At 44.0% G+C, this 24,267-nt stretch overlaps 2 protein-coding genes and 1 long non-coding RNA gene across 47 annotated transcripts; 2 read left to right on the forward strand and 1 right to left on the reverse strand.

The window, feature by feature from the left end:
• Positions 1-9,433: 9,433 nt before the first annotated feature.
• On the reverse strand, positions 9,434-10,219 carry LOC111589993 (uncharacterized). Its single transcript, XM_023300936.2, has 2 exons — positions 9,917-10,219; positions 9,434-9,831 (listed from the first exon to the last, which is right to left on the reverse strand). Exons 1-2 carry the CDS (start codon positions 10,043-10,045, stop codon positions 9,535-9,537), a joined length of 426 nt encoding a protein of 141 aa, XP_023156704.1. The 5' UTR covers positions 10,046-10,219; the 3' UTR covers positions 9,434-9,534.
• Positions 10,220-11,295: 1,076 nt separating this feature from the next.
• Positions 11,296-16,351, forward strand: LOC103634819 (uncharacterized). Of its 42 annotated transcripts, none has more exons than XR_004851853.1 (6): positions 11,308-12,532; positions 12,719-12,731; positions 13,120-13,160; positions 13,258-13,300; positions 13,563-13,610; positions 14,182-15,390. It is a non-coding gene; the product is annotated as an uncharacterized lncRNA (long non-coding RNA). The 42 variants fall into 42 exon arrangements; XR_004851850.1 differs by having other exon boundaries at positions 14,204-15,390; XR_004851852.1 differs by lacking the exon at positions 13,563-13,610 and having other exon boundaries at positions 11,299-11,632; positions 13,261-13,300; positions 14,204-15,390.
• A 304-nt stretch (positions 16,352-16,655) lies between these two features.
• LOC100192469 (uncharacterized) lies at positions 16,656-23,834 on the forward strand. 4 transcript variants are annotated; one of them, XM_035961271.1, is made up of 6 exons: positions 16,758-17,734; positions 17,916-21,093; positions 21,196-21,250; positions 21,542-21,780; positions 21,893-22,110; positions 22,203-23,834. In XM_035961271.1, exons 4-6 carry the CDS (start codon positions 21,672-21,674, stop codon positions 23,616-23,618), a joined length of 1,743 nt encoding a protein of 580 aa, XP_035817164.1. In that variant the 5' UTR covers positions 16,758-17,734; positions 17,916-21,093; positions 21,196-21,250; positions 21,542-21,671; the 3' UTR covers positions 23,619-23,834. The 4 variants fall into 4 exon arrangements, with proteins under 4 accessions (XP_008654286.1, XP_008654285.1, XP_035817164.1 ...); XM_008656064.3 differs by lacking the exons at positions 17,916-21,093; positions 21,196-21,250 and having other exon boundaries at positions 16,656-16,932; positions 21,606-21,780; XM_008656063.3 differs by lacking the exons at positions 17,916-21,093; positions 21,196-21,250 and having other exon boundaries at positions 16,671-16,932.
• The last annotated feature ends 433 nt before the right edge of the window (positions 23,835-24,267 follow it).

The raw sequence follows: 24,267 nt of genomic DNA on the forward strand, positions 1-24,267 counted from the left end.
TTGTGCAATATGGGATATAACTGTCTGTTTACAAATATAGATGTGTCCGTCTTTAGAAGAAGTGATGGTTCACTAGCTTTTAAGGGTGTATTAGACGGCAAACTTTATTTAGTTGATTTTGCAAAAGAAGAGGCCGGTCTAGATGCATGCTTAATGGCTAAGACTTGCATGGGCTGGCTATGGCATCGCCGCTTAGCACATGTGGGGATGAAGAACCTTCACAAGCTTCTAAAGGGAGAACACGTGATAGGTTTGACTAACGTTCAATTCGAAAAAGATAGACCTTGTGCAGCTTGTCAAGCAGGGAAACAGGTGGGAGGAGCACATCACAGCAAGAATGTGATGACCACTTCAAGACCCCTGGAGCTGCTGCATATGGACCTCTTCGGACCCGTCGCCTATCTAAGCATAGGGGGAAGTAAGTATGGTTTAGTTATTGTTGATGATTTTTCCCGCTTCACTTGGGTGTTCTTTTTGCAGGATAAGTCTGAAACCCAAGGGACCCTCAAACGCTTCCTCAGGAGAGCTCAAAATAAGTTTGAGCTCAAAGTGAAAAAGATAAGAAGCGACAACGGGTCCGAGTTCAAGAACCTTCAAGTGGAGGAGTTCCTTGAAGAGGAAGGGATCAAGCACGAGTTCTCCGCTCCCTACACACCACAGCAAAATGGTGTGGTAGAGAGGAAGAACAGGACGCTCATCGACATGGCGAGGACGATGCTAGGAGAGTTCAAGACCCCCGAGTGCTTTTGGACGGAAGCCGTGAACACGGCGTGCCACGCCATCAACAGGGTCTACCTTCATCGCCTCCTCAAGAAGACGTCGTATGAGCTACTAACCGGTAACAAACCCAATGTATCGTACTTTCGTGTATTTGGGAGTAAATGCTACATTCTAGTGAAGAAGGGTAGAAATTCTAAGTTTGCTCCCAAAGCTGTAGAAGGGTTTTTGTTAGGTTATGACTCAAATACAAAGGCGTATAGAGTCTTCAACAAATCATCGGGTTTGGTTGAAGTCTCTAGCGACGTTGTATTTGATGAGACTAATGGCTCTCCAAGAGAGCAAGTTGTTGATTGTGATGATGTAGATGAAGAAGATGTTCCGACGGCCGCTATACGGACCATGGCGATTGGAGAAGTACGGCCACAGGAACAAGATGAACGAGATCAACCTTCTTCCTCAACTATGGTGCATCCCCCAACCAAAGATGACGAACAGGTACCTCAAGTGGAGGCGCTTGATCAAGGGGGAGCACAAGATAATCAAGTGATGGAGGAAGAAGTGCAACCGGCACCTCCAACCCAAGTTCGAGCGATGATTCAAAGGGATCATCCCGTCGACCAAATTCTGGGTGACATTAGCAAGGGAGTAACTACTCGATCTCGATTAGTTAATTTTTGTGAGCATTACTCCTTTGTCTCTTCTATTGAGCCTTTCAGGGTAGAAGAGGCCTTGCTAGATCCGGACTGGGTGTTGGCCATGCAAGAGGAGTTAAACAACTTCAAGCGCAATGAAGTTTGGACACTGGTGCCTCGTCCGAAGCAAAATGTTGTGGGAACCAAGTGGGTGTTCCGCAACAAACAGGACGAGCACGGGGTGGTGACGAGGAACAAGGCTCGACTTGTGGCAAAAGGTTATGCCCAAGTCGCAGGTTTGGATTTCGAGGAGACTTTTGCTCCTGTGGCCAGGCTAGAATCAATTCGTATCTTGCTAGCATATGCCGCTCACCATTCTTTCAGGTTATTTCAAATGGATGTGAAGAGCGCCTTCCTCAACGGGCCAATCAAGGAGGAGGTGTACGTGGAGCAACCCCCTGGCTTCGAGGATGAACGGTACCCCGACCATGTGTGTAAGCTCTCTAAGGCGCTCTATGGACTTAAGCAAGCCCCAAGAGCATGGTATGAATGCCTTAGAGATTTCTTAATTGCTAATGCTTTCAAGGTTGGGAAAGCCGATCCAACTCTTTTCACTAAGACTTGTAATGGTGATTTGTTTGTGTGCCAAATTTATGTCGATGACATAATATTTGGTTCTACTAACCAAAAGTCTTGTGAAGAGTTTAGCAGGGTGATGACGCAGAAATTCGAGATGTCGATGATGGGCGAGTTGAACTACTTCCTTGGGTTCCAAGTGAAGCAACTCAAGGACGGCACCTTCATCTCCCAAACGAAGTACACGCAAGATCTGCTAAAGCGGTTTGGGATGAAGGACGCCAAGCCCGCAAAGACTCCGATGGGGACCGACGGACACACCGACCTCAACAAAGGAGGTAAGTCCGTTGATCAAAAAGCATACCGGTCAATGATAGGTTCTTTGCTTTACTTATGTGCTAGTAGACCGGATATTATGCTTAGCGTATGCATGTGTGCTAGATTTCAATCCGATCCTAAGGAGTGTCACTTAGTGGCGGTGAAGCGAATTCTTAGATATTTGGTTGCTACGCCTTGCTTCGGGCTCTGGTATCCAAAGGGGTCTACCTTTGACTTAGTTGGATACTCAGACTCCGACTATGCTGGATGTAAGGTCGATAGGAAGAGTACATCGGGGACGTGCCAATTCTTAGGAAGGTCCCTGGTGTCATGGAACTCTAAGAAACAAACTTCCGTTGCCCTATCCACCGCTGAGGCCGAGTATGTTGCCGCAGGACAGTGTTGCGCGCAACTACTTTGGATGAGGCAAACCCTCAGGGACTTTGGCTACAATCTGAGCAAAGTCCCACTCCTATGTGATAATGAGAGTGCTATCCGCATGGCGGAAAATCCTGTTGAACACAGCCGCACAAAGCACATAGACATCCGGCATCACTTTTTGAGAGACCACCAGCAAAAGGGAGATATCGAAGTGTTTCATGTTAGCACCGAGAACCAGCTAGTCGATATCTTTACCAAGCCTCTAGATGAGAAGACCTTTTGCAAGCTGCGTAGTGAGCTAAATGTCTTAGATTCGCGGAACTTGGATTGAATTGTAGCATACATGTAGTTATGCTTTTGATCATGTTCCTTTTTGCATTATGTTGCTTATTATGGTGCTCAAGTTGTACAAACACTCCCTGGACCTCACAAGTCCGTTGCAAAGTGATGCACATGTGTAGGGGGAGATGTGTTACAACTTGACCCTTTGAGACTAACCATGTGCTTGAGTTTGATAATTTAGTCTCGAAGGAGGATTGAAAGGGAAAAGGTGGGCTTGGACCATGAAAGACTTCCACTGCACTCCGATGAGAGGGTAACTAGTTCCAAGTTCATCTCATGAAATCTTATTGCCATTTGCTCTTAATTGAAGACTTTGGTGAGGCAATGAGGTTAAAAGGCCAAGATTGATCCCGTTTTGGTGCTTGATGCCAAAGGGGGAGAAAATAAAGGCCAAAGTGATAAATGGATCAGCTACCACTTGAGAGATTTTGAAAATAGTAGAATAGAGTTTTTGTTTTGTCAAAAGCTAAAGCTTTTATTGTCTCTTATTGTCTCTATTTTCAAAAGTTGGCTTCTTGTGGGGAGAAGTGTTGATTATGGGAAAAAGGGGGAGTTTTTGAAATCCGTGGTCAAATTCTTTTGAAATGACTCTCTTTATGCTTCAATATGTGTGTTTGACTTATAGATAGAGAATTGAGTTTGATTTGCAAAAACAAACCAAGTGGTGGCAAAGGATGATCCATATATGCCAAAATTGAATCAAAACCAATTTGAGTTTTTATTTGAAGTGATTTTGCACTTGTTCCACTTGCTTTATGTTGTGTTGGCATAAATCACCAAAAAGGGGGAGATTGAAAGGGAAATGTGCCCTTGGGCCATTTCTAAGTATTTTGGTGATTGAGTGCAAACACAAGGGCCTAAATGTGAATTTATGTACATGGATGAACAAGGTGAAAATCATGAAGTAAAGGTATGTTTCTAAGCCTTAGTACATTGGTTTTAAGTACTAATATATTTGTCTAAGTGTTAGAAACAGAAAGAAGAAGAATAGAGAAAAGGAGAAGGGACTTGGCTGTGTGCTGCCAAGACCCAGCTCGGTCTGGAGCACCGGACTGTCCGGTGTGCACCGGACAGTGTCCGGTGCGCCAGGCTGGCGCGACTCGAACTGGCCGCTCTCGGGAAATTGGCCGGCGGCGTACGGCTAAAATTCACCGGACTGTCCGGTGTGCACCGGACTGTCCGGTGAGCCAACGGTCGGCCAGGGCCAACGGTCGGCCGCGCAATCCGCGCGGGACACGTGGCCGAGCCAACGGTCGGAAGACGGCACCGGACTGTCCGGTGTGCACCGGACATGTCCGGTGCGCCAACAGCGCCAGATCTGCCAACGGTCTGCAACGGTCGTCTTCGCCGTTTAAGGAAACAAATCGGGCACCGGACAGTGTCCGGTGTGCACCGGACTGTCCGGTGCCCCCGACGACAGAAGGCAAGGATGGCCTTCCGGATTTGCTCTCAACGGCTCCTAGCTGCCTTGGGGCTATAAAAGGAGCCCCTAGGCGCATGGAGGAGATACACAAGCAACCTTTGAGCATTCTTGATCATCCACACTAAGTCTCTGCGCATTCGTTTGTGTTTCTAAGTGATTCGAGCTCTGTTCTAAGTGAGAACTCTGAGATAGTCTTGTGAGCTCGATTCTTGGCCGTGTGTGTGCGCTTTTGCTGTGGATTTGTGTGTGTTGCTTCCCTCCCTTACTCTGTGTTTCATTTGTGATCATATACTTGTAAGGGCAAGAGACTCCAATTTGTGGAGATTCCTTGCAAACGGGATAGTGAAAGGAAAACAAAACACCATGGTATTCAAGTGGGTCTTTGGACCGCTTGAGAGGGGTTGATTGCAACCCTCGTCCGTTGGGACGCCACAACGTGGAGTAGGCAAGCGTTGGTCTTGGCCGAACCACGGGATAAAACCACTGTGTCACTCTGTGCTTGATTCTCTTGTGGTACTGTGTTTTGTTGAGACTTCACCTTAGCCACTTGGCAATAATCGTGCTAACACTTAACAAGTTTTTGTGGCTTAAGTTTGAAGTTTTTACAGGATCACCTATTCACCCCCCCCCCTCTAGGTGCTCTCACTAAGACATTTCTAGAGAAGGCAAAGGAAAGGGCAAACACACACACTGTTGATTGTTTTGACTTACAGTCAGGGACATATGAGGTATTCCTTCAAGCTGGTACTACTTCCGACGGCGAGTCACAAGAGTCGAGGAAGCATGTGGTTGTCCTTAATGACTTGTCATGTACTTGTGGCGCACCCAGGCAATACCATTTTCCATGTTCTCATCTAATCGCAGCTGCTCGAGCTCGTAACTTTGACTTAGAGAGGAGGATACCTCAAGAGTTTACTATTGATAAACTAGTGTTGACTTGGAGTCCAAGATTTATTCCTTATCGTGACGCGGGTGAGTGGCCTCCGTACGATGGCCCAAAGTATGTCGCTGATCCAAGCAGTCGTTGGACCAAGCGTGGATCCAGGAAGAGGACGAGGCACAAGATGGTTATGGATCAGGTTGGTGGTAGGAGTAGAAGGGGAAGGAGAACACCATTTCTTACCGACCCCGAGCAGTATGAGTGTGGCAAGTGCGGTAGACTTGGTCATAATTCACGCACTTGTTGTTGGCAGATTAGCGAGGTTTGTATTTTTAGTTTTATGATACTACCTTAATTTTATTAAATAAGGCTATATTACTTACTAACATTAATTTCATTTTGTAGGATGACACAGTTCCACCTCCTCGACCCGTTCTACGATGAGAGCCACCGGGGGCACCTTCTGTCGGAAGGCCAGGTATTTAATTGTAAATATCTGTTGTAGATTTGTTGTTGTACAAATGGTGTTGCTTATATAATATTTTTCCGTGTAGGACCTAGCAGCGCTTCGTTCTAGGACACACAATGGGTTCCTAGACATGGTGTTCGACAACAGGTACACTAATTACCTCAGACGAGCAGGTCTAGATGTAATATCGTACCAGTTACGACGCGGGTTGCCTACTATTGATTCGGCGGCCATTACTGCACTTGTGGACAGGTATTGTTAGGATTTTGTAAAAATATTCTTGAATCATTGAGCTCGTTTACACTAATTTTTTTTAATTATGTAGGTGGCGACCTGAGACACATAGTTTTCATCTTCCTTTTGGTGAGATGACAGTCACATTAGAGGATACATAGAAGATACTTGGACTCGATGTTGGTGGCAGAGCAGTGACAGGCCAATGTGACTCTGACGGTTGGAGGGCTAGAGTTGAGGCCTTTCTTGGTAGAGAGCTTCCTGCTGAGGGCGTTGAAAGGACTGCTGGAGTAGGCATCACATGGCTCCGTCAGTCTTTTGGTGTGTGCCCTGCTGATGCTGATGAGGCTACAGTCTAGTTCTATTGTCGAGCTTGGATCCTGCACATGTTTGGTTGTGTCCTCTTCCCAGACGCCACAGGAGACTGCGCGTCCTGGATGTACATCCCATGTCTCACCGACTGGGATACAGCTGGACACTACAGTTGGGGCTCCGCTGTGCTTTCTTTTTTGTACCGGCAGCTTTGTGAGGCTTGCCGTCGTACGTCCTCCTCTTCGTCTATAGGCGATTGCGTCTACCTCCTGCAGATATGGATGTGGTACGTCTTCGACCGACGTCTTCAAAATTTTATTTAATAAGGCTATATTACTTACTAACATAAATTTCATTTTGCAGGTTTCGCATACCAGTTGGTTGACCACGTGTTTTCCAGCCTAGACCCTGGCCATGGATGATTTATGGAAATGAACGTCTTCGACCGACGTATGCTTATATTTGGGACCAAGTGGCAGCTCCTTTTGCGAGAGCTAATAGGGCATACATGGAGTATGTTAACGAGTTTGACACCCTTTCTGCCTCTAGCGTAAGTACTCAACATGTATATCTTATCATTATGAAATTTGTTTTATTATACTTAACATAGATTGCTTCATTTTTGTTTCAGGTCACATGGCAGCCATACAACGCACCTGAGTATGCTGGGATGATCTTTAGTGTAGTATGCGGTAGTGAAGATGAACTCTATATGATGCAATGTCCTTTGGTCTGTTTCTGGTGTGTTGAGTGGCACCTACCTCACAGGGTTCAGAGACAGTTTGGTAGGAACCAGCTATGGCCGGTTGAAGATGTTCCTACTTCAGAGGAGCTACACAAGTAAGTTCGCAATCTATAAACCCAGTTTGCAATTTATAACATCAATCATTCTTAACTTTGTGTTTTTTATATGATATGATTTGTGTGTAGATTTGACCGGCGGAAGCAAAAGAAGATAACGGACTTTCGTCAACATCATCTGATATTTATAAATGATTGGGAATCGGGTGCTGAGAATGTATATTCCAACGATGAGTTGCACAACAACAGTGATTACAGGCGGTACCAAGCTTGGTACCAGGGTGCGACTCGTTGTAAGCTTCGCCAGCAGTGGACAGCGGAAGACTACGCCGACATTGATTCTTCTGACGATGAAGAAACGGAGTATGACCTGTCCACTAGACTGGGAACCCAAGTGGAGGCGGCACCCATATTAGATCGAGTGGTAAGTTTTACTCGATTTTAATACTCGACATGTATAAATTGTATGTGTGATGCAAATTGTGTTGTACAGGGTAACACATTGCGACGGTCGGTAGAGGACATTGATCGCCAACTTTTGACTGTGGGCGACAGCAGCATGCGCAGCTTCTTGCAGGTAAGCCCACATGCATCGTTTATAGCCTTTAGCGTGTTATGAATATGTTGTAAACTAATATGTCTTTGGCATGCAGCGTTTATCTAGGCGCCTACGTGGAGCTGCTGCTCGCTGTGGCTGCAGGACTACTGTTGCACATGACGTCCATGTACCATCGTGTACCGACACAGCAACGCCCTCCACAGGTCTTGGTGCTGGCTTCGACTACGATCACGACGAGATAGGACCTTCACAGCTTCAGGGGGCTCCTTCGACACAGCCATTACAACCACAAGATCGTAGGCAACACCGCTCTCCACAACGTTACACTCCAGGCACCGACGCTTTAGGCAAGGGTAAGACTAGGAGACGTTGAATTGCTTTGGACTCTATGGACTGTAACGTATGAATTATATAGACTTGTAATGGACTCATTTGGCCTCTACGGGCTTGTATGACATTTTAATGGACTTGTATGAATTCTATGGACTTGTAATGCACTTGTTTAGACTTTTATGAGCTTGCTTGGAATTTTTTAGAATTGTATGCACTTGTATGTTATGCTTATCTATGTGTATATGTTGGATTGACAAAAAACAGAAAAAACTCTGCCGAAATTTTGTGAAATCGTTGGTTATGTCATGTAGCCTTTACATAACTATTACATAGCCTTTTAAGAAGCATTAATTTTTGGACTAGCATCTAGACTTTTCAGGAGTGTATATATAGCCTTTTCAGAGTGTATAAATAGCCTTTTCAGGAATGTATATATAGCCTTTTCAGGATTGTATATATAGCCTTTTCAGAATCAACAATATCCTACATTATCGTAGGACATGTAGCCTTTTCAGTAGCAGAACATAGCCTTTTCAGAGTCTTTGTACATATCTGATGTTTATAATCCATTACACTATCTATCCTTTAGCCTATATATACACGATCCTTTGTACATTTGCTTCATTGTGCAATACAATGGCTTCAGGGTCTTCTAGGGGCAAGGGTGCGGTAAATGAGAGACGAAAAGATGGAGGGAAGTTAACTCCACTGTGTTTTGATGGTCCTCTTGGTCCAGATTTTTTTGAAGAGGCGGTTTTTAACTTTCCAGTTCAAAGTAAAAAAGATTTCAACAAAGAGGTTAGACTTAGGTCCTACGATAATAGGAGAGAAGATTGGCCGAAGTGCATGCATGGTGAGGATTGCTTGGTGCAGATGTTCGTTGAGGGTGGAATTGATGGAGGCCGGCGTTTCTTCAGATGTCCTTATGCATATGTACAAATTAATTTCTACTCCTTTGTTCTAAATACTTTTGTTATTCAGTGAAACTAACTATAAACATTTATGCAGCATTCATTGGTCAAGGAGAATTGTGGGTTCACTCGTTGGGTAGATCCTCATCCGATTTTTCCTCATGCGGAATACATATCCTACCTACAGAATAGGATATTTGATCTAGAGAGGGAAGTAAGCAACAAAAATGACGAGGAAGAAAGAGACAACAACAATGTTGGTGCTTCACAGGTGCAAGTATGCCCAGATCCATATTGTTGCTGCCCTTGTCACAACAAGAATGTTGGTCCTCCATCGTCTCCACCGCACCCACAGCAGACACCAACAATGGGAGGATACTATGGAGAAGGGTCAACTCAATTTGGAATGTGGGAGCACTACTAGAAAACTCTTCTGTAATAATTTCTTTCAGCGTGTTGATTATCTTTTTCAATTGCTTGAAGTCGCCTTCAAGAATTGCTTTAAATCTAGTTTTCATCAATTGTGTATTTATGTACTTTTTCATCAATTTGAAGGTAATTCATTACGAAATATCATTGTTCGACAATACATAATACCGAATAATAAGTTCATTATTACATAACTTCAAATAAAACACCAAGACTACTGAGTGCAACGGGGCCATTTGCCTTTGCGAAATGCATCAGGGTTCTCCTCCATTGCTTCCTTTGCACGACGTGCGCGCTCAAGCTTTTTCTCCTTCTCTTCCCTGCATTCAGCAATACACCTCGTTTTCCCTTCGTCTTCACGTTGTTGCTCCGCAGCAAGCTCCTCTCGTCTTTTTTCCATCCTCTCTTTGTCCTCTGCATCCCACTTTTTAAGATTCTCCAACCACTTCTTGTCTTTCTCTGATATTTCTGTGTCAATCCACTGCTCAAAATCACATAGCGGTGGAGGAGTCTACAAAATATGCAATTATTAGTACGCAAAAAAAATTTTACAAAAACATTCACAAATTGTAAACATATTACAAGACTATTCTCACCATTAAATTCATCCGACGTTGAACAATAGTTGGCTCAAATGCAAAGTTAGCACACATCCAATACCTCTGTCGATAGGTGTCATGATCCTCAGACTTATCGACCTTACAAGGATCACCACAAAAACACATAGGCACTGGAACACCACTTGGCAAAGACAGCGGGTCGAAGGCAGTTCCGGTCAAAGGACTCTTCCTAAATTTCCATAAACTCTATAACAATCACAAATATAATAGACTCACAAAATAAGAGGCGGATCCAAAACTTACCTTGGTTTAGCATATTTACCACGCCTAGACATCATATAAATCAGGCGATATCTCTAGTTTTGAAGAATTGGAATGAGCACAGCAACAAGCCAGACGTAGGGTACTATTTATAGGCATGTACCTCGGCGCCATAGATCTTGGCGCCGAGGTAGGCGTCGTTGACCGGGCGCCTACCTCGGCGCCAAGATCTATGGCGCCGAGGTACATGCCACGTAGATCCCAGGTCACACCACCGTCTGACGTATGAGCGCCAATATTATTGGCGCCGGCACACAGAAGCTCGGCGCCAATGATGACGGCGCCGAGCCAAGAGTCCATTTTTTGAAATGAAACTGCGAGGGGGCATAATTGTGCAAAAAAAACCCGAAAAGGGCCAATTTGCAAAAAAGTTGGGGGGCTCCTGGCAGTCTCTTGACTGCATGGTTTCCTTTGGATGCTACCGACATCGAGGCATCTCCAGGCCAGTTTCTCGTTCTTGGGGTTTCCCGATCGTTTTCTAAATTCGTACAAAATTCTAAATATTTTTAAAATATATAAAAATCGAGAAAAAAATATGATAATTACATGTTTTTTGAGTAATCCGATATATCACATTTTTTTGTTTTTGTTAAAAAATAATAAGTATTTTCTAGTAAAAATAATAAATTTCATTGAGAAAACACACTTTTTTATCGAGAAAACCGGGTTTTTAAACTAGAAACATGCACATAGGATTTTCTCGGGAAAAAAACGAAATAAAAAAACAAAATTTACCGAGAAACATAGAAAATCTGTCGAAAAACACGGTTTCAACTCAGAAACATGGTTTTTCCTCGATCGCATTCACGAAAATCTGTTTTTAAATTTAAACTTGCAAACCGGTGGAGAAATTTGAGAAATCCCTTGAAGACCGTTTGGTTTCCTATTTTCAGTTTTATAGCGGGAAATTTAAATTAAATTAAAACGATTTTGGTTAACCATGTGGGGACGACGCGGGACGAGAGGAACAGCTAGCAGCAGTAGCAATTTCCTATATATTAAAGCAGCTTCAAAACGGCTTCAATAAAGCTATCCACGTCATCAAGAAATCATGTGACGTTCGATTACAGATCAACGGTGATCTTGCCGAGTTCTCCGCACTGCTGGAGACTTCCAGGTGCTTCTTCCCCCTCCCAAAATTCTTCTCCTCGCGGTCTCCCTCGCCGCCACGCCTGCATCCGCCACTCTCCGCGCTCGCACACGCCGCCTCCTCCTCCCCGTCACCCCTTCGCCGTGGTGGCTCCCGTCGTCCCACGCCTCCCTCGTCTGCAAGCGCTGACGCCTCCTCCTCTCCAACCCTACCTTCGTCCGCCGCTTCCATGTCCTCCACAGGGCGCCTCACCTCCTCAGCTTCTTCGCCGACCACAACACCGGCGCTCCCCCTCCCTCCCTCCGGTCGTCGTCACGCTGCGTCTTGGCCCAACCGTTCAGGTGCTCGGTGCTTAACTCTCCTATTGCACACCCATGTTTAACTTTTCTTGAATTTTCTTAGGAATTGAGGCTGTAGGGTATATATGAGGGGTTAATTCAGCCGAACTGTTCAGTAACGTGGTAACTGTTCTTCAGGGTGCGAGTTTGTTGTACTATAAAGGTTTGGTAACCTGAATAAAACAAATGAACTTCTGTTCTAGTTTCACTATCACCAGGTTGCGGGTTTGAAGGCCAAAACCTTCAGCACTGGTCCTCCAAAACCTTCAGCGCTGGTCCTGCCTATGCTAGTTTCATTTGCATGGATAAGTTATGAATGAAGAAAACATACATTTTAATATCTAGGCGACCATTTCAGAAGACGTGTAGTTAGAAATCAGTAACTAAGAACAGATCTTAACCTTATACATTCTTGGTCTTTCTTTTTGTCCTGTATTTTTTTATTGTTTGGGTGTAACACCATTATTACATAGCTTGGTTGATGCATACACTACTACATGGTATTTATATCGTCCTGACGATTGTTACATCAACCACATTACACATTATATATAGCAGTATAGAATAAATGTTGTACATGTCTAATAATGCACACTAATAATTGTAAATTTGCAACCCACTTATCCAGCTGATTGATATTGTGATCAGTTCACGTTGCAAGAGTTTCTATAAGGTGGTCTGTTATCCACACTACAATCTACAAACTTCATCAGTACATCCTCATACAAGTGCAGATCAAATTGCATGGTGAAATGTGTACTTACAAATTCGTTTGTAAGTGAACTTAGCTAATTATATGGATACTCACATAGTTTTTTGGATACCGATCATACCAATAATTTACGAGGAGGTGCACCCATTCAGCTTCCCAGTATCTAATTGTACTATACACTCCTTCCATAGGTAAGTTTATAAATAAAGCTTCGTTTTCCATACAATATGATTATGCTCCTTTTTATGTGAACTGCAATATTGGTCACTCTATATCAGTAAAGATTGAGTGTTGCACATGTCTAACAATGTGCAGTGACTGTAAATTTGCATCCCGCTTATCCAGCTGATCAACATTGTGATTGGTTTACATTGCAGGAATTTCTGTAAGGTGGACTGTTATCCAGAGCACGTACTTCATTTGTACAGCCTTATACAAGTACAGATTCGAATTGCATGATGAAATGTGTATTTTCAAATTCATCTTTAAGTGAACTCAGCTAATTATATGTGCACTCATATACTTATTTGTTTTGGATTATACCAATAATTTATGAGGAGTTGCACCCATTTATTTCCTAGTTTTTAATAGTGCTGCACACTTCTTCTTTAGGTAAGTTTATAAATAAAGCTTCATTTTCATGCAATTTATGATTTTATGAGATTTTCCCATACACTTGCACGTTCCCATGAAAGATTCCTCTCACAAAAAAAACTTAAATTTCATTTAATGTGTAACTCTCTAACTCCTTTCTTACATCCATTGAGTTATATTGCAGGTTGCTAGATCTATTACATTTTCAGACGACGACGACACTAGGTAAGTATATTTCCATTAACATTCTATTCAACTCACTATTATATGCTTCTATTATATACTCCTATTTAATAACATTTATTTTTTGTTAATAAACCAGTAGAAAAAACAATTCAAAGACGAATGTTGAAGCGTCACATGAGGTATAATTTATAACCTTAACAGAACAAGCTTATATTCAGTTATACTTAACTGTTAAAATAAACCTCATCGTATGGTACAAATGTTTTACCACCCAACACTCCCGAAAGTTCAAGAACATTAGAATCACTAGCGAAAAGGTTCTTCAAACTTTTCTTTTTTCTTTTAACTTTGAACATCTGTTTTATCATGACAAATATTGTGTGTTTAATACATTCCTCATCAAACAAATTTGGTGTCATATGCTCAAACCAAACCCTTCAGCAGTCCACAACCCTAGTTCTGCAAATCCACCTACAAGACACGAATAAGGTATTTCCTTTAGCACTTTCTACAATTTATCAATACGAAATTGACATACAAAATATAATTTAGCATGCCTGCTCCATTTTCTTTCTTGGTATCTAAAATAGAAATTTTATGAACAATTTGACCTTTATGAGTTCTACTAAAACTTGAAATTTATATAAACTAATTGTACTCCAGTTATCTCGTTGCCGTCTTTTCGTAATAGGTTTCTTAAACGTATATGTTCACCTATTTCAAGAGTAATTTTTTTACCAAACATGTATACATACATAGGAGTATATGTGAATAGTGTGGTATACAATACATCGACACTCCCACTATTTTAATTATGGCCCATTAATTCATGCATGCATTCATTTATTCCCTTGCTGCATTTTTTCTATATATTTGCCTTCATCTAATTTTGACTGTTCATTTGATCAAACAACAATGTGTGTTGAACTAAAATAGAGGCATTAGTAGACCAGGATGAAAAAATAGCGTTAATACATGTTAACTAAAAGTTTAAGACTCCATCCTGGTCCGATTCTATAGTGGTACACTTTTTTCTTGACTAATTGCTTCGTGCTTTCAGTCTTTTTAGTTTAAACTTTCAGGGATGTGTCCACTGAGATTGTTGCTGCTCAAGTCCAGCAGACTCTGCGACTATTATAGCTTGCCGATATCCGAAGGGATCAGACCGGACAGGTAATTTTGTGAATTGTGATAGATTTAGCTCATAGAGACTGCTCAGTTTTGTGACCGCCATCAAAATCAGACCTGAGATCTGGTTGTGTGCGAGATTCAGCACGTTGAGGGACACCAGGCTGTCGAGTTTAGGCGGCATTGTTCCAGGTTTACTTTGTTCAGTTCAATTTGTCTAGATTTTACATATTCATGAATAGCCCTTTATTATTGGTGCAACTAATATTCAGTCGCTAAAATATCAATGGCCTACCAAATTTCGCAAAAAAGGATGAGCACTACACGAACCATTCCTGTACTTTGTAAGCCTTCCCTCCTAAAAGCTTCAGAATCTTAACATGTTACAGTTAGTTCTTAGAAGATTTTATGTGCATCATAATTCTAAAACTTTAGCCAGTTTACACCTGTTATTTAGTCTACTCCTTGAAAAAAGTTTTTCCCTTTGATCTAAACATGAATGCTTCCTTTTACTCCAACATCACAGCAAAAAAAAATCAAAAGCATTGCACTTCTTACTACTGATACCCCTATGTCACTACTACCATACAGGTTAGTGCACGATCCTTACCTTTATGTTCTACATGTCTTTGGGTTTCTCTTTTTTTCAAGTGCGTTCTATTATTGTTTATATGTCCACCTTCACACTGATTAGCTGTTCCTTGTTCCTACACAGTTATTATCTGTTATGTACATTTTTATACCTTTCCAAATTAGCTTATTATCTTTAAAAAATTGTATTTTCTTGGCTACTTTACATTTGAATGACCAATGGCAACATCTTCAAACAAACATAGCTAACTTAGAGGAAAGAAAACATAATCTTTAAATTGCTCATAAGAGAGAATGTCATTTTTCAGAAAAAAAGAAAAACAGTATTGATGCTTTAGAAAATCTTAAACTGATGCATGTTAATATTATCATATCAATGCCAACAACATATGTTTAAGCTGGTTTCATCCTTCCTAGCAGCTCTACTTGCTTCATCTCGCTCTTCACTGCTATTTTTTAAATTGGAAGGAAAATAAGAGTACGATAGAAGAACTTGAAGCGCATTCACTGGTCTCTTATTTAAAGTCCATAAAGCAAAGTTCCAAAAAAACAAAAAGAAACATTGAGTTGCCTTCACCCGGCTTCTCTTGAGAAAATACAAGGTAAACATATTTGGCAATTGTAATATATGTTGTTATTTTGCTCTTTAGTTGCTTCAAATTGTTTATGGGTACCAGTAGGCAACTCAGAAGAGACAACAACTGTACTTTCTCAGGCGTTAAGAAATTCTTTAGAAAGGCATATTATTACTACATATAGAGCTAGGAGTAGATCTTCATCCGAACCCCTCCAACGACGACTAGGTCGGCGTTTTCTCTCCCTGCTGTTTCAGGTTTGTTACATTTCAACCTGTGGGCTTTCTTTCAGACAATTGCATTTCATCTAGCATTCACATGGGAAGCTCTGAAATCTGCCAGCTTAAAAACTAGATGTACCAAACATGCTATCTGAGCACCGCACTGATACAACCTTTGATAGTCTGCGTTTTCTCTCCCTGCTGTTTCAGGTTTGTTACATTTCAACCTGTGGGGTTTCTTTCAGACAATTGCATTTCATCTAGCATTCACATGGGAAGCTCTCAAATCTGCCAGCTTAAAAACTAGATGTACCAAACATGCTATCTGAGCACCGCACTGATACAACCTTTGATCAGTATTTAGTACTACTTGCTCTTCCATATTAATACTACTGGTACTACTATTTCATTGCACGTTTACATGACATGGAACAGAGACTGAATTTAGTCGAGTGGGTTCACCTGCAGTTCCGGTATGCAAACTACACGAATGATGCCTACAACAAGAGTGGGAACGAATCCTTGTGGCTGCAGCTGATAAACCAGAGAGCATAGACTTAACCTTTGTGCTCTTCTCGACAGGCTTCTTTGCTGTTAGACTTTAACCAATTCATCTCATGTCCCAAGTTCAATTTTATGTAATGAGGATTGCATGGTATTTTTTGGCAATTTATCTTTAATGAACTATAATGTATAGCTGAAGTTGGTTGCAGTTTGAAACAATGCGACATTTAAAAACCCATAGACCAGACTCGCGCAGGGCGCGAGCAATTCACTAGTAGCATAAAACGCGGTCAAGAAATAGCTGTGCTCCAACCAATAATCGGCTAGCGGGCGTTCTGTCTCCCGCATCCCAACGAGAATTAATTACACGAGTGACGGACGGGACGACGTAGCCGCGACGCACCGGGCGGGCGCCCATGGGCCATCGCCGACCGGTCGCCATCGCGTCGGAGTCGAACGGAGGAGTCCACCGCTACTACGAAAGGATTGCCTGCCAATCACGTCCACTCCACCGGCACCAACCACAACCAGGGCCGAGCCGAGCAGTCTAGGCCCACTACGCGCGCGTGGTGCCGGCCCATGGCTATGGGCTATAAATAAAGGGGTCAAAGGCAAGCGGTTGTTTCGTCCTCCTCTTCGCATTAGCGCGGCCAGAGAGAGATGCGGGTGGGAGTTGGGATACCTCGGAGGCGGCGACGACAGGATCGCAGTGGTCAGTAGCCGGGTCGGCCGGTGGCCGCAGATTCTCACCAGCAGCGCCATCCCTCGCCGTCGCCCGGCGCTCCAGCCCAGGTACGGCCAGCCTCCACCCTCTCTCCCTCCCCCTGCCCTGATCCGTACACGAGCCTGGAACCAGCGCCCTGGCGCTCACATGAACCCCGTCTCGCCGTCGTCCCACCCCATTGTATTTTCGGCCCTGTTTTGTTTCAATCGCTTCGCTCTGTTTTAGTTAGGTAGTCATATTTCTGATTTTTCTTTTGCCTCGGTTGTTTTTCGACTGTTAGGGCTATTTTGACAACTTTATTTTTTCACGTGCTTTTCAATTTTCTAAAAAAAAATAAACTAGTTTCTTCTACGGGACGTTAGGATCCCTTTATTTTAGAGAAATTGTAATTCACTTAATAAAGTAACTTATTTAGTTTGAAATTTAATATTCTACCATTTTACAAAGTTCACATATAAGTCTATCTCAAATTTATGAGATGATTCCTGAGATGGAGGATAAGAAATGCTTTTACGTATGAGTAGAATTTGTTTCTACTCTATAACTTACATATCAAACTAGCCCTTATGTTTTATTTTCTTTTCCTAGAGAGAGAAAGCAAAACTAGTACTCCGAGAGAGAGAGAGAGAGAGTAGTCTAGTTTGAATCATAAGCCGGTTGTGTCGAGAGAGAGTGAGTTGAGACATCGGACGAGTCTGCTGCTGGCCTCGTCCGCCGGATATTCAGAGATCTCCGGCCGGTATCTATTCATCCAGCTGTCGCTGAGTTGTGCGACACCTTCAATCTCTTGCTGCCACGTGTGCATGTAGAGTAGCAGTGTTTATCTCAAAATAGTTATTATTTTCATTTTATCTTCGATAGCAATCTTAGGTAGTGTTTGGTTACTGGGGACTAATTTTTAGTCCCTCTATTTTATTCCACTTTAGTTTATAAATTGCAAAATATGGAAACTATAACTCTATTTTAGTTTCCATATTTGACAATTTAGTTATCAAAGTGGAATAAATTGGAGGGACTAAAAATTAGTCTCTAAAACCAAACACCCCCTTAGTGAGAGTCTATGTATTATAGGACGGAGAGAAAGCAGAGTGTTTAGATCTATATATGACAGAGTACTTTTGTCGCGGTTTTCTCCATGCTGTCACGTACGAGTGTTGTTTCAGTTATTGATAAAGTTCGGACCTTAAGAATAGGAACCGATTGGTTCCTAAAAATTGGTTTTTAGAACTGGGGGATTTTAGGAATGATTGACTTTCTCTCTCTGTCTAGGTTAGTTCCGATTATTTCGGTTCGGTCCCACGCTGCCAGCACACCCCCTTCCTCGCCAGCTCCAAAGCCGTTCCATCTTATCCATTACTGTAGTACGTTAAATTAAACAGCCAGATGTTGATCTGCCATCATCGGGCAAATCACCGAATACAGATGTAAATAACAGATCCCGTCATGTAAAGATTCTTGATTCCACGATGTGTCATTCGACGACCGTACTATTTTTTATTCTTTTCAACGTAACACCAGTAGTGTTTTGATACACAGATAGCGTCTTCTCTAGCTAGTACGCCGTTCGGAGCGTAAAATATCCACCTCATGGTGCTTGCTCATCTATGCATGCGTATAGATAAATGGACTGGGGTTCTAGTCGTGTGTGTGTATATAATATCAATAATTGTGCACGTGATCTGGCCCACGTCAGTTGCACAAGCTAAAAGCAACGAAGACCATTAGTCAATTGCACAATCTAAAGCAACAAAGAAAGTAGCGGTGTATGTATATATAATCATGAATTGGCTGTAAGATTCCCTTCGCACCATCGACGTATAGTACTCTCTCTCTCTCTTCCTAAATAAATTAATTTCTAGAGTCATTCTTAAACCGAGCCTTTTGCAGTTACAACTTAATTTATAAAAAAGCATGGGCGCACAATATACTTATTTAGTGTCACATATATTTATATTTTTTCCTATAAATTTGGTCTAACATAAAAAATATCGACTTAAGACGACTCTAGAAATTGGTTTGTTCATGTAGTAGTGTGACTTTTATTTCTTTATTATTATTATTATATTATAAGTAAATACATAGTTTTTTTTGTTTTCTTGGACGGCCCTGCTCCTTCCAGGAATAATACATTCCAAGTTATAACGTATGGTCCAACGAGGCACGGTTTTTTAAATTGTTAGCTAAATCATTAACTTTAAATATTTTAAAGTTTGAACCGGTATCAAATTAAAAAGAAAAGTGCTATTCAGTTTTCTTGGAATATCCAGCCCTTGGCCTTTGACCAGTAGCCCAGTATAGGTAGGTCAGTTTCTACCTCGATTCGCCATCCACCAAAGACATCTCCGTCATGGGCCCGTCGCGTGAGGCGCCACCCGATGTTGATCCGGATCCGGCGTTGCGTCAGGTCGTTTGGCTGTTCTAGGGCATGTATAAGTATAACCCGCAAAATTCTTGATAAATACTGCCTATGTTCATCAACTAGTTCATTTTTAAACTAAACAGTGACAAAAAAAATAGAACAGATGGAGTAAGATATAAAAGACTTGATGTATTGTGTTGTATAAACGAGTTTCTTAGGTGTATCTAGTGCTTGAAGAACCGCAAACATAGTATCTAGGTTGTACATGTCCTTAGAGGTGTTTGTTTATCCTAACTAAATTTAGTTCGTGTCACATTAAATGTTTAATATTGTTTATATTTATTAAAGGCATAATTAGATTTAATAAACTTGTCTCGGCTTTTAGTCTTCATATATGAAGTTGATTTTATAATCAAGCTATAATTTATTTAACTATTTTTTAAACATTAGATACGGTAGAGACTAAATTTTACTTCCTCCGTCTCAAAATACAATACGTTCTAGACTAACCATAGATTCATTAAGAAACATGTGAATGCAGTTTGCGTGTATATCTATGTTTTCATTAACATTTGAATGAATGTGGACGAGATAAAAGTGGGTTAGAAAAAAAAACTATATTTTGGAACGGAAAGAGTAGTTAGGTCGGATGGACCAAACACAACCTTAGGGCTTACTTCGTTTTGTTGGTAATTCATGTGGATTGATTGAGATTGAGTCGGTTTAAATCTATAGCAAATTAAAATACATCTCAATTCTACCTAATACACTCCAAGTCGTTAGAATGAGAAGAGACTTTTCCAAGAGAATACATTGCAGCGGGGTCGCAGTCCATCGAGTCCATCGTTTTCTCAAGGCACGCGGATTCTGCCCACGTCGCCGTCGCAAGTCGGAACGAGCCAGCACAACACCGCGTTGCTTGTCGACTTCAATCGAGCGTGGCCGTCATCGTTGCGTGAGCCTATTATCCATGATCCATGCGTTTGCAGCGGTAGTTGACCGGTTGCTGTATAGGAAACCCGATTGGGCTAACACCAGACGTCTCCGCGTTCTCATATACGTACAGAGAAATCCAGGTTTTTTTTAGCTCACAACAGCGTGTGACCTACGCGGATCATATCAGACAATTCGTACTACAGCACTCGGGAAAGCTGCAGATGGGCTAGTACACACCTTGCATCCGCTGGTTTCCGTGCATTTTGAATTAAAAAAGAGAGAGAGAAGAATTAAACCTGTGCCTGTCTGAACGGCGACACAGTAGAGCACATTCGTGTCGTGTCGTGTAGTGTATCTCTGCTAGTGAGGAGTTCAGCAGAGCCCTTGCCAAGAACATGCGATTGTTTGATAGGAATTGCAAAAATTAAATGCCGAAGGTGCATTTGATAAGAAACCAAGTGTATTACGTTATAAACATCAGGGATCAGAAAAACCTACAATTCATATCTCTCGCATACTCTCTTCTTTCTTCTTCTATCTCAGCCGCCGATTGACCGCCCTACCCGACGGCGTAGTTGACACCATAGCCACACGACACCAGCTGGGTCAAGGGGTCCAAGCCTGCGCTGCGCGGCCAAGCTTTTGCCCAGACCATCATTGCTCCTCTCATCTTTAGTTGGGGAAGTGGGAAAGTGGCAATCATACGGACCCATCAAAAGAGGCCCCTTCATCTTTGGTGGCCTAGCTGGATTGGATATTTGGACGAGTGTTCTTCTTGGCTTGGCCACCCGCCTACTCCGTCTTCTTCATACGAGACAAGCCGTGCGCTTCTTCTTGGCCTAGCCCTTCGAGCAGGTGCGTGCGAGCGGCCTCCTCGCCTTCATGATTCCGTCCTCGCATCGCATGGCCTTCTGCGTCAGCAGATGCCTGACGGGTGGAGATTTGGGAGAATCCCAGTGATTCTGTGAATCCTTTTTGTTCTCTGCTTCGTCGGTTCGGGGTTTTAAGGTTTTTGCGCTCAATTTCTTCCCTGCAGTTCACTTTGGGCACTAATGGTTGCTGCTGTCTAGTCACTGAAACTCTACTTTGCGGTAGGTTCGTTTCAGATATATTTTCTTATAGATTCTGGCTTCCCCATTGCTGTCTTGAAAAATCCAAGTAGTTAATAGCGAAATTGAGTTCCCCTCCACCGAATCGTGCAGTATTCTTGAAGAAATCTAGTCACTATACTGAAATGTCTGTTTCTGCACTTCTTCATGTTCATGCCTAATATGCTAATCGTAGGTTTCGTTTTTTTTAAAAAAAAGGGGAACTGCTAATCGTAGACGTCATTGGAGGGATTGTTTCTGATTGTCCATGGTTCCTTTTGCACATTGTTTCAGTCTACTACTCATGCAAGAAGAATCGTTCACACGCTGAAGAACAAGAATCGGTGTGTATTTGCAGGGCAGGAGAGGAGGCCACTCTGACTGTCACTCTGAGCTTCGCGTCACCTGAGTACTGACGGACGACATGGGAGAAGTTGAGGACATGTACACCCAAGACGGGACCGTGGACATGAAAGGGAATCCCGCCGTGAAGAAGGGCACCGGCAACTGGCGCGCCTGCCCCTACATCCTCGGTCAGTGCTCAGTAGTCATTTGTGTCCATTGCCGCTCTGCTTTGTGCTCGCTCTGTTTGTTTGTTGTCGACTCCATTGACGGCCGCTGATACTTACATGGTTGATGGTTCAGCGAACGAGTGCTGCGAGAGGCTGGCTTACTATGGCATGAGCACCAACCTGGTGAACTACATGAAGACCCGACTTGGCCAGGTGAACTCCGTTGCCTCCAACAACGTCACCAACTGGCAAGGGACGTGCTACATCACGCCGCTCATCGGCGCCTTCTTCGCCGACGCGTACATGGGGAGGTTCTGGACCATCGCCATCTTCATGATCATCTACATTTTCGTAAGATCGTCGCTCGAATCCCATCCCATTGCCATCCGACGAGGAGAAGACACCACCTGTGACTGACGGATCGACTCAACTGAACTGAACAGGGCCTGGCGCTGCTGACGATGGCTTCGTCGGTGAAGGGGCTGGTGCCTACGTCGTGCGGCGACAAGGATGTGTGCCACCCGACGGACGCGCAGGCGGCGGTGGTGTTCGTGGCGCTGTACCTCATCGCGCTGGGCACGGGCGGGATCAAGCCGTGCGTGTCCTCCTTCGGCGCCGACCAGTTCGACGAGAACGACGAGCGGGAGAAGAAGAGCAAGAGCTCCTTCTTCAACTGGTTCTACTTCTCCATCAACATCGGCGCGCTGGTGGCGTCCACAGTGCTGGTGTACGTGCAGACGCACGTGGGCTGGGGCTGGGGCTTCGGCATCCCCGCCGTGGTCATGGCCATCGCCGTCGGCAGCTTCTTCGTGGGCACGCCGCTGTACAGGCACCAGAAGCCCGGGGGCAGCCCGCTGACGCGCATCGCGCAGGTGCTCGTCGCGTGCGCGCGCAAGTGGAACGTGGCCGTGCCCGCGGACAAGTCGCGGCTGCACGAGACGGTGGACGGGGAGTCCGTCATCGAGGGGAGCCGCAAGCTGGAGCACTCGGAGCAGCTGGCGTGCCTCGACAGGGCTGCCGTGGTGACGGCCGAGGACGGCGCGGAGGCGAGCCCGTGGCGCCTGTGCTCGGTGACGCAGGTGGAGGAGCTCAAGAGCGTGATCCGGCTGCTGCCCATCTGGGCCAGCGGGATCGTGTTCGCGGCGGTGTACTCGCAGATGAGCACCATGTTCGTGCTGCAGGGTAACACGCTGGACCAGAGCATGGGGCCCCGGTTCAAGATCCCCTCGGCGACGCTGTCCATGGTGGACACCATCAGCGTCATCGTCTGGGTCCCCGTGTACGACCGCGCCATCGTGCCCCTGGTGCGCTCCTACACCGGGAGGCCGCGCGGGTTCACGCAGCTGCAGCGCATGGGCATCGGCCTCGTCGTCTCCATCTTCTCCATGGTGGCGGCGGGCGTGCTGGACATCGTGCGGCTGCGCGCCATCGCGCGGCACGGCCTGTACGGCGAGGACGACATCGTGCCCATCTCCATCTTCTGGCAGATACCGCAGTACTTCATCATCGGGTGCGCGGAGGTGTTCACCTTCGTGGGGCAGCTGGAGTTCTTCTACGACCAGGCGCCCGACGCCATGAGGAGCATGTGCTCCGCGCTGTCGCTCACCACCGTCGCGCTCGGCAACTACCTCAGCACGGTCCTGGTGACCATCGTCACCCACATCACCACCAGGCACGGCCGCATCGGGTGGATCCCGGAGAACCTCAACCGCGGCCACCTCGACTACTTCTTCTGGCTGCTCGCCGTGCTCAGCCTTCTCAACTTCCTTGCCTACCTCGTCATCGCCAGCTGGTACAAGTACAAGAAGACGGCCGATGATTACCCTGGCGCCAAAGGGGAGCACGGTACAGAGCACTGATGGGCGAGAGATGGCGGAAATTGAGTGATTTCTATGTGTGGTTAGCTGTCTGCCTGTCTGTCGACTTGTTTTGCCACAGTTTGGGTGCTTAAACGTTAACGTACGTACTAGTTCAATATAGTGTCTCGGGGGCGAATTGGTTGTTTACATGTCATGTGTTTATATATGCGCAATGTTCGATCTTAGTGGAATAAGTCAAGTGCTCTTATGAATCAAGGAGTGTTGATGATTTGATGCGTCAAGTTTTAACTCGACGCGCCATAAAGAAGCAATATGCTGCAAAACAACAATACATCATAGATAAATTACAAATAAATCTGACATGTAACATGAAAACTTTATTTAACCATACAAAACAACAAAAAATAATATGACACGTGCACTGGTGAGCTAGGTGGCTTGGTTGCCTGGGTTGGGTTAAGAGAGATAGTGTTAGTTGTTGGACTTATTGTCTATTAGGATGCACACATGATTTTACTAGGTGAATATTACCCATGGGTAATCGGCTTCGGTTTTGCAATTCCCGCACTCATACTCACATATCTAATGGGGAAAATTTTCTTCCAAATTTATACCCATGGGATTAAAATCTTTCCATACTCTAGCTCTAATAGAGAAATTTATTGTGAGTTAACGGGTATCGGGTCCC

The sequence above is a fragment of the Zea mays genome, chromosome 8 (genome assembly GCF_902167145.1).
Source record: "Zea mays cultivar B73 chromosome 8, Zm-B73-REFERENCE-NAM-5.0, whole genome shotgun sequence".
Lineage (NCBI taxonomy): Eukaryota > Viridiplantae > Streptophyta > Magnoliopsida > Poales > Poaceae > Zea > Zea mays.

What these genes read in the sequence shown, in the direction of transcription:
- LOC100192469 (XM_008656064.3), top strand. Translation starts at nt 21,672, where the DNA reads ATGGGAGAAGTTGAGGACATGTACACCCAAGACGGGACCGTGGACATG. An exon ending in CGCCTGCCCCTACATCCTCG is followed by an intron (nt 21,781 to 21,892) that starts GTCAGTGCTCAG and finishes TTGATGGTTCAG; the next exon opens with CGAACGAGTGCTGCGAGAGG. An exon ending in TCATGATCATCTACATTTTC is followed by an intron (nt 22,111 to 22,202) that starts GTAAGATCGTCG and finishes TGAACTGAACAG; the next exon opens with GGCCTGGCGCTGCTGACGAT.
- LOC111589993 (XM_023300936.2), bottom strand. Translation starts at nt 10,045, where the DNA reads ATGTGTTTTTGTGGTGATCCTTGTAAGGTCGATAAGTCTGAGGATCAT. An exon ending in AACGTCGGATGAATTTAATG is followed by an intron (nt 9,832 to 9,916) that starts GTGAGAATAGTC and finishes CATATTTTGTAG; the next exon opens with ACTCCTCCACCGCTATGTGA.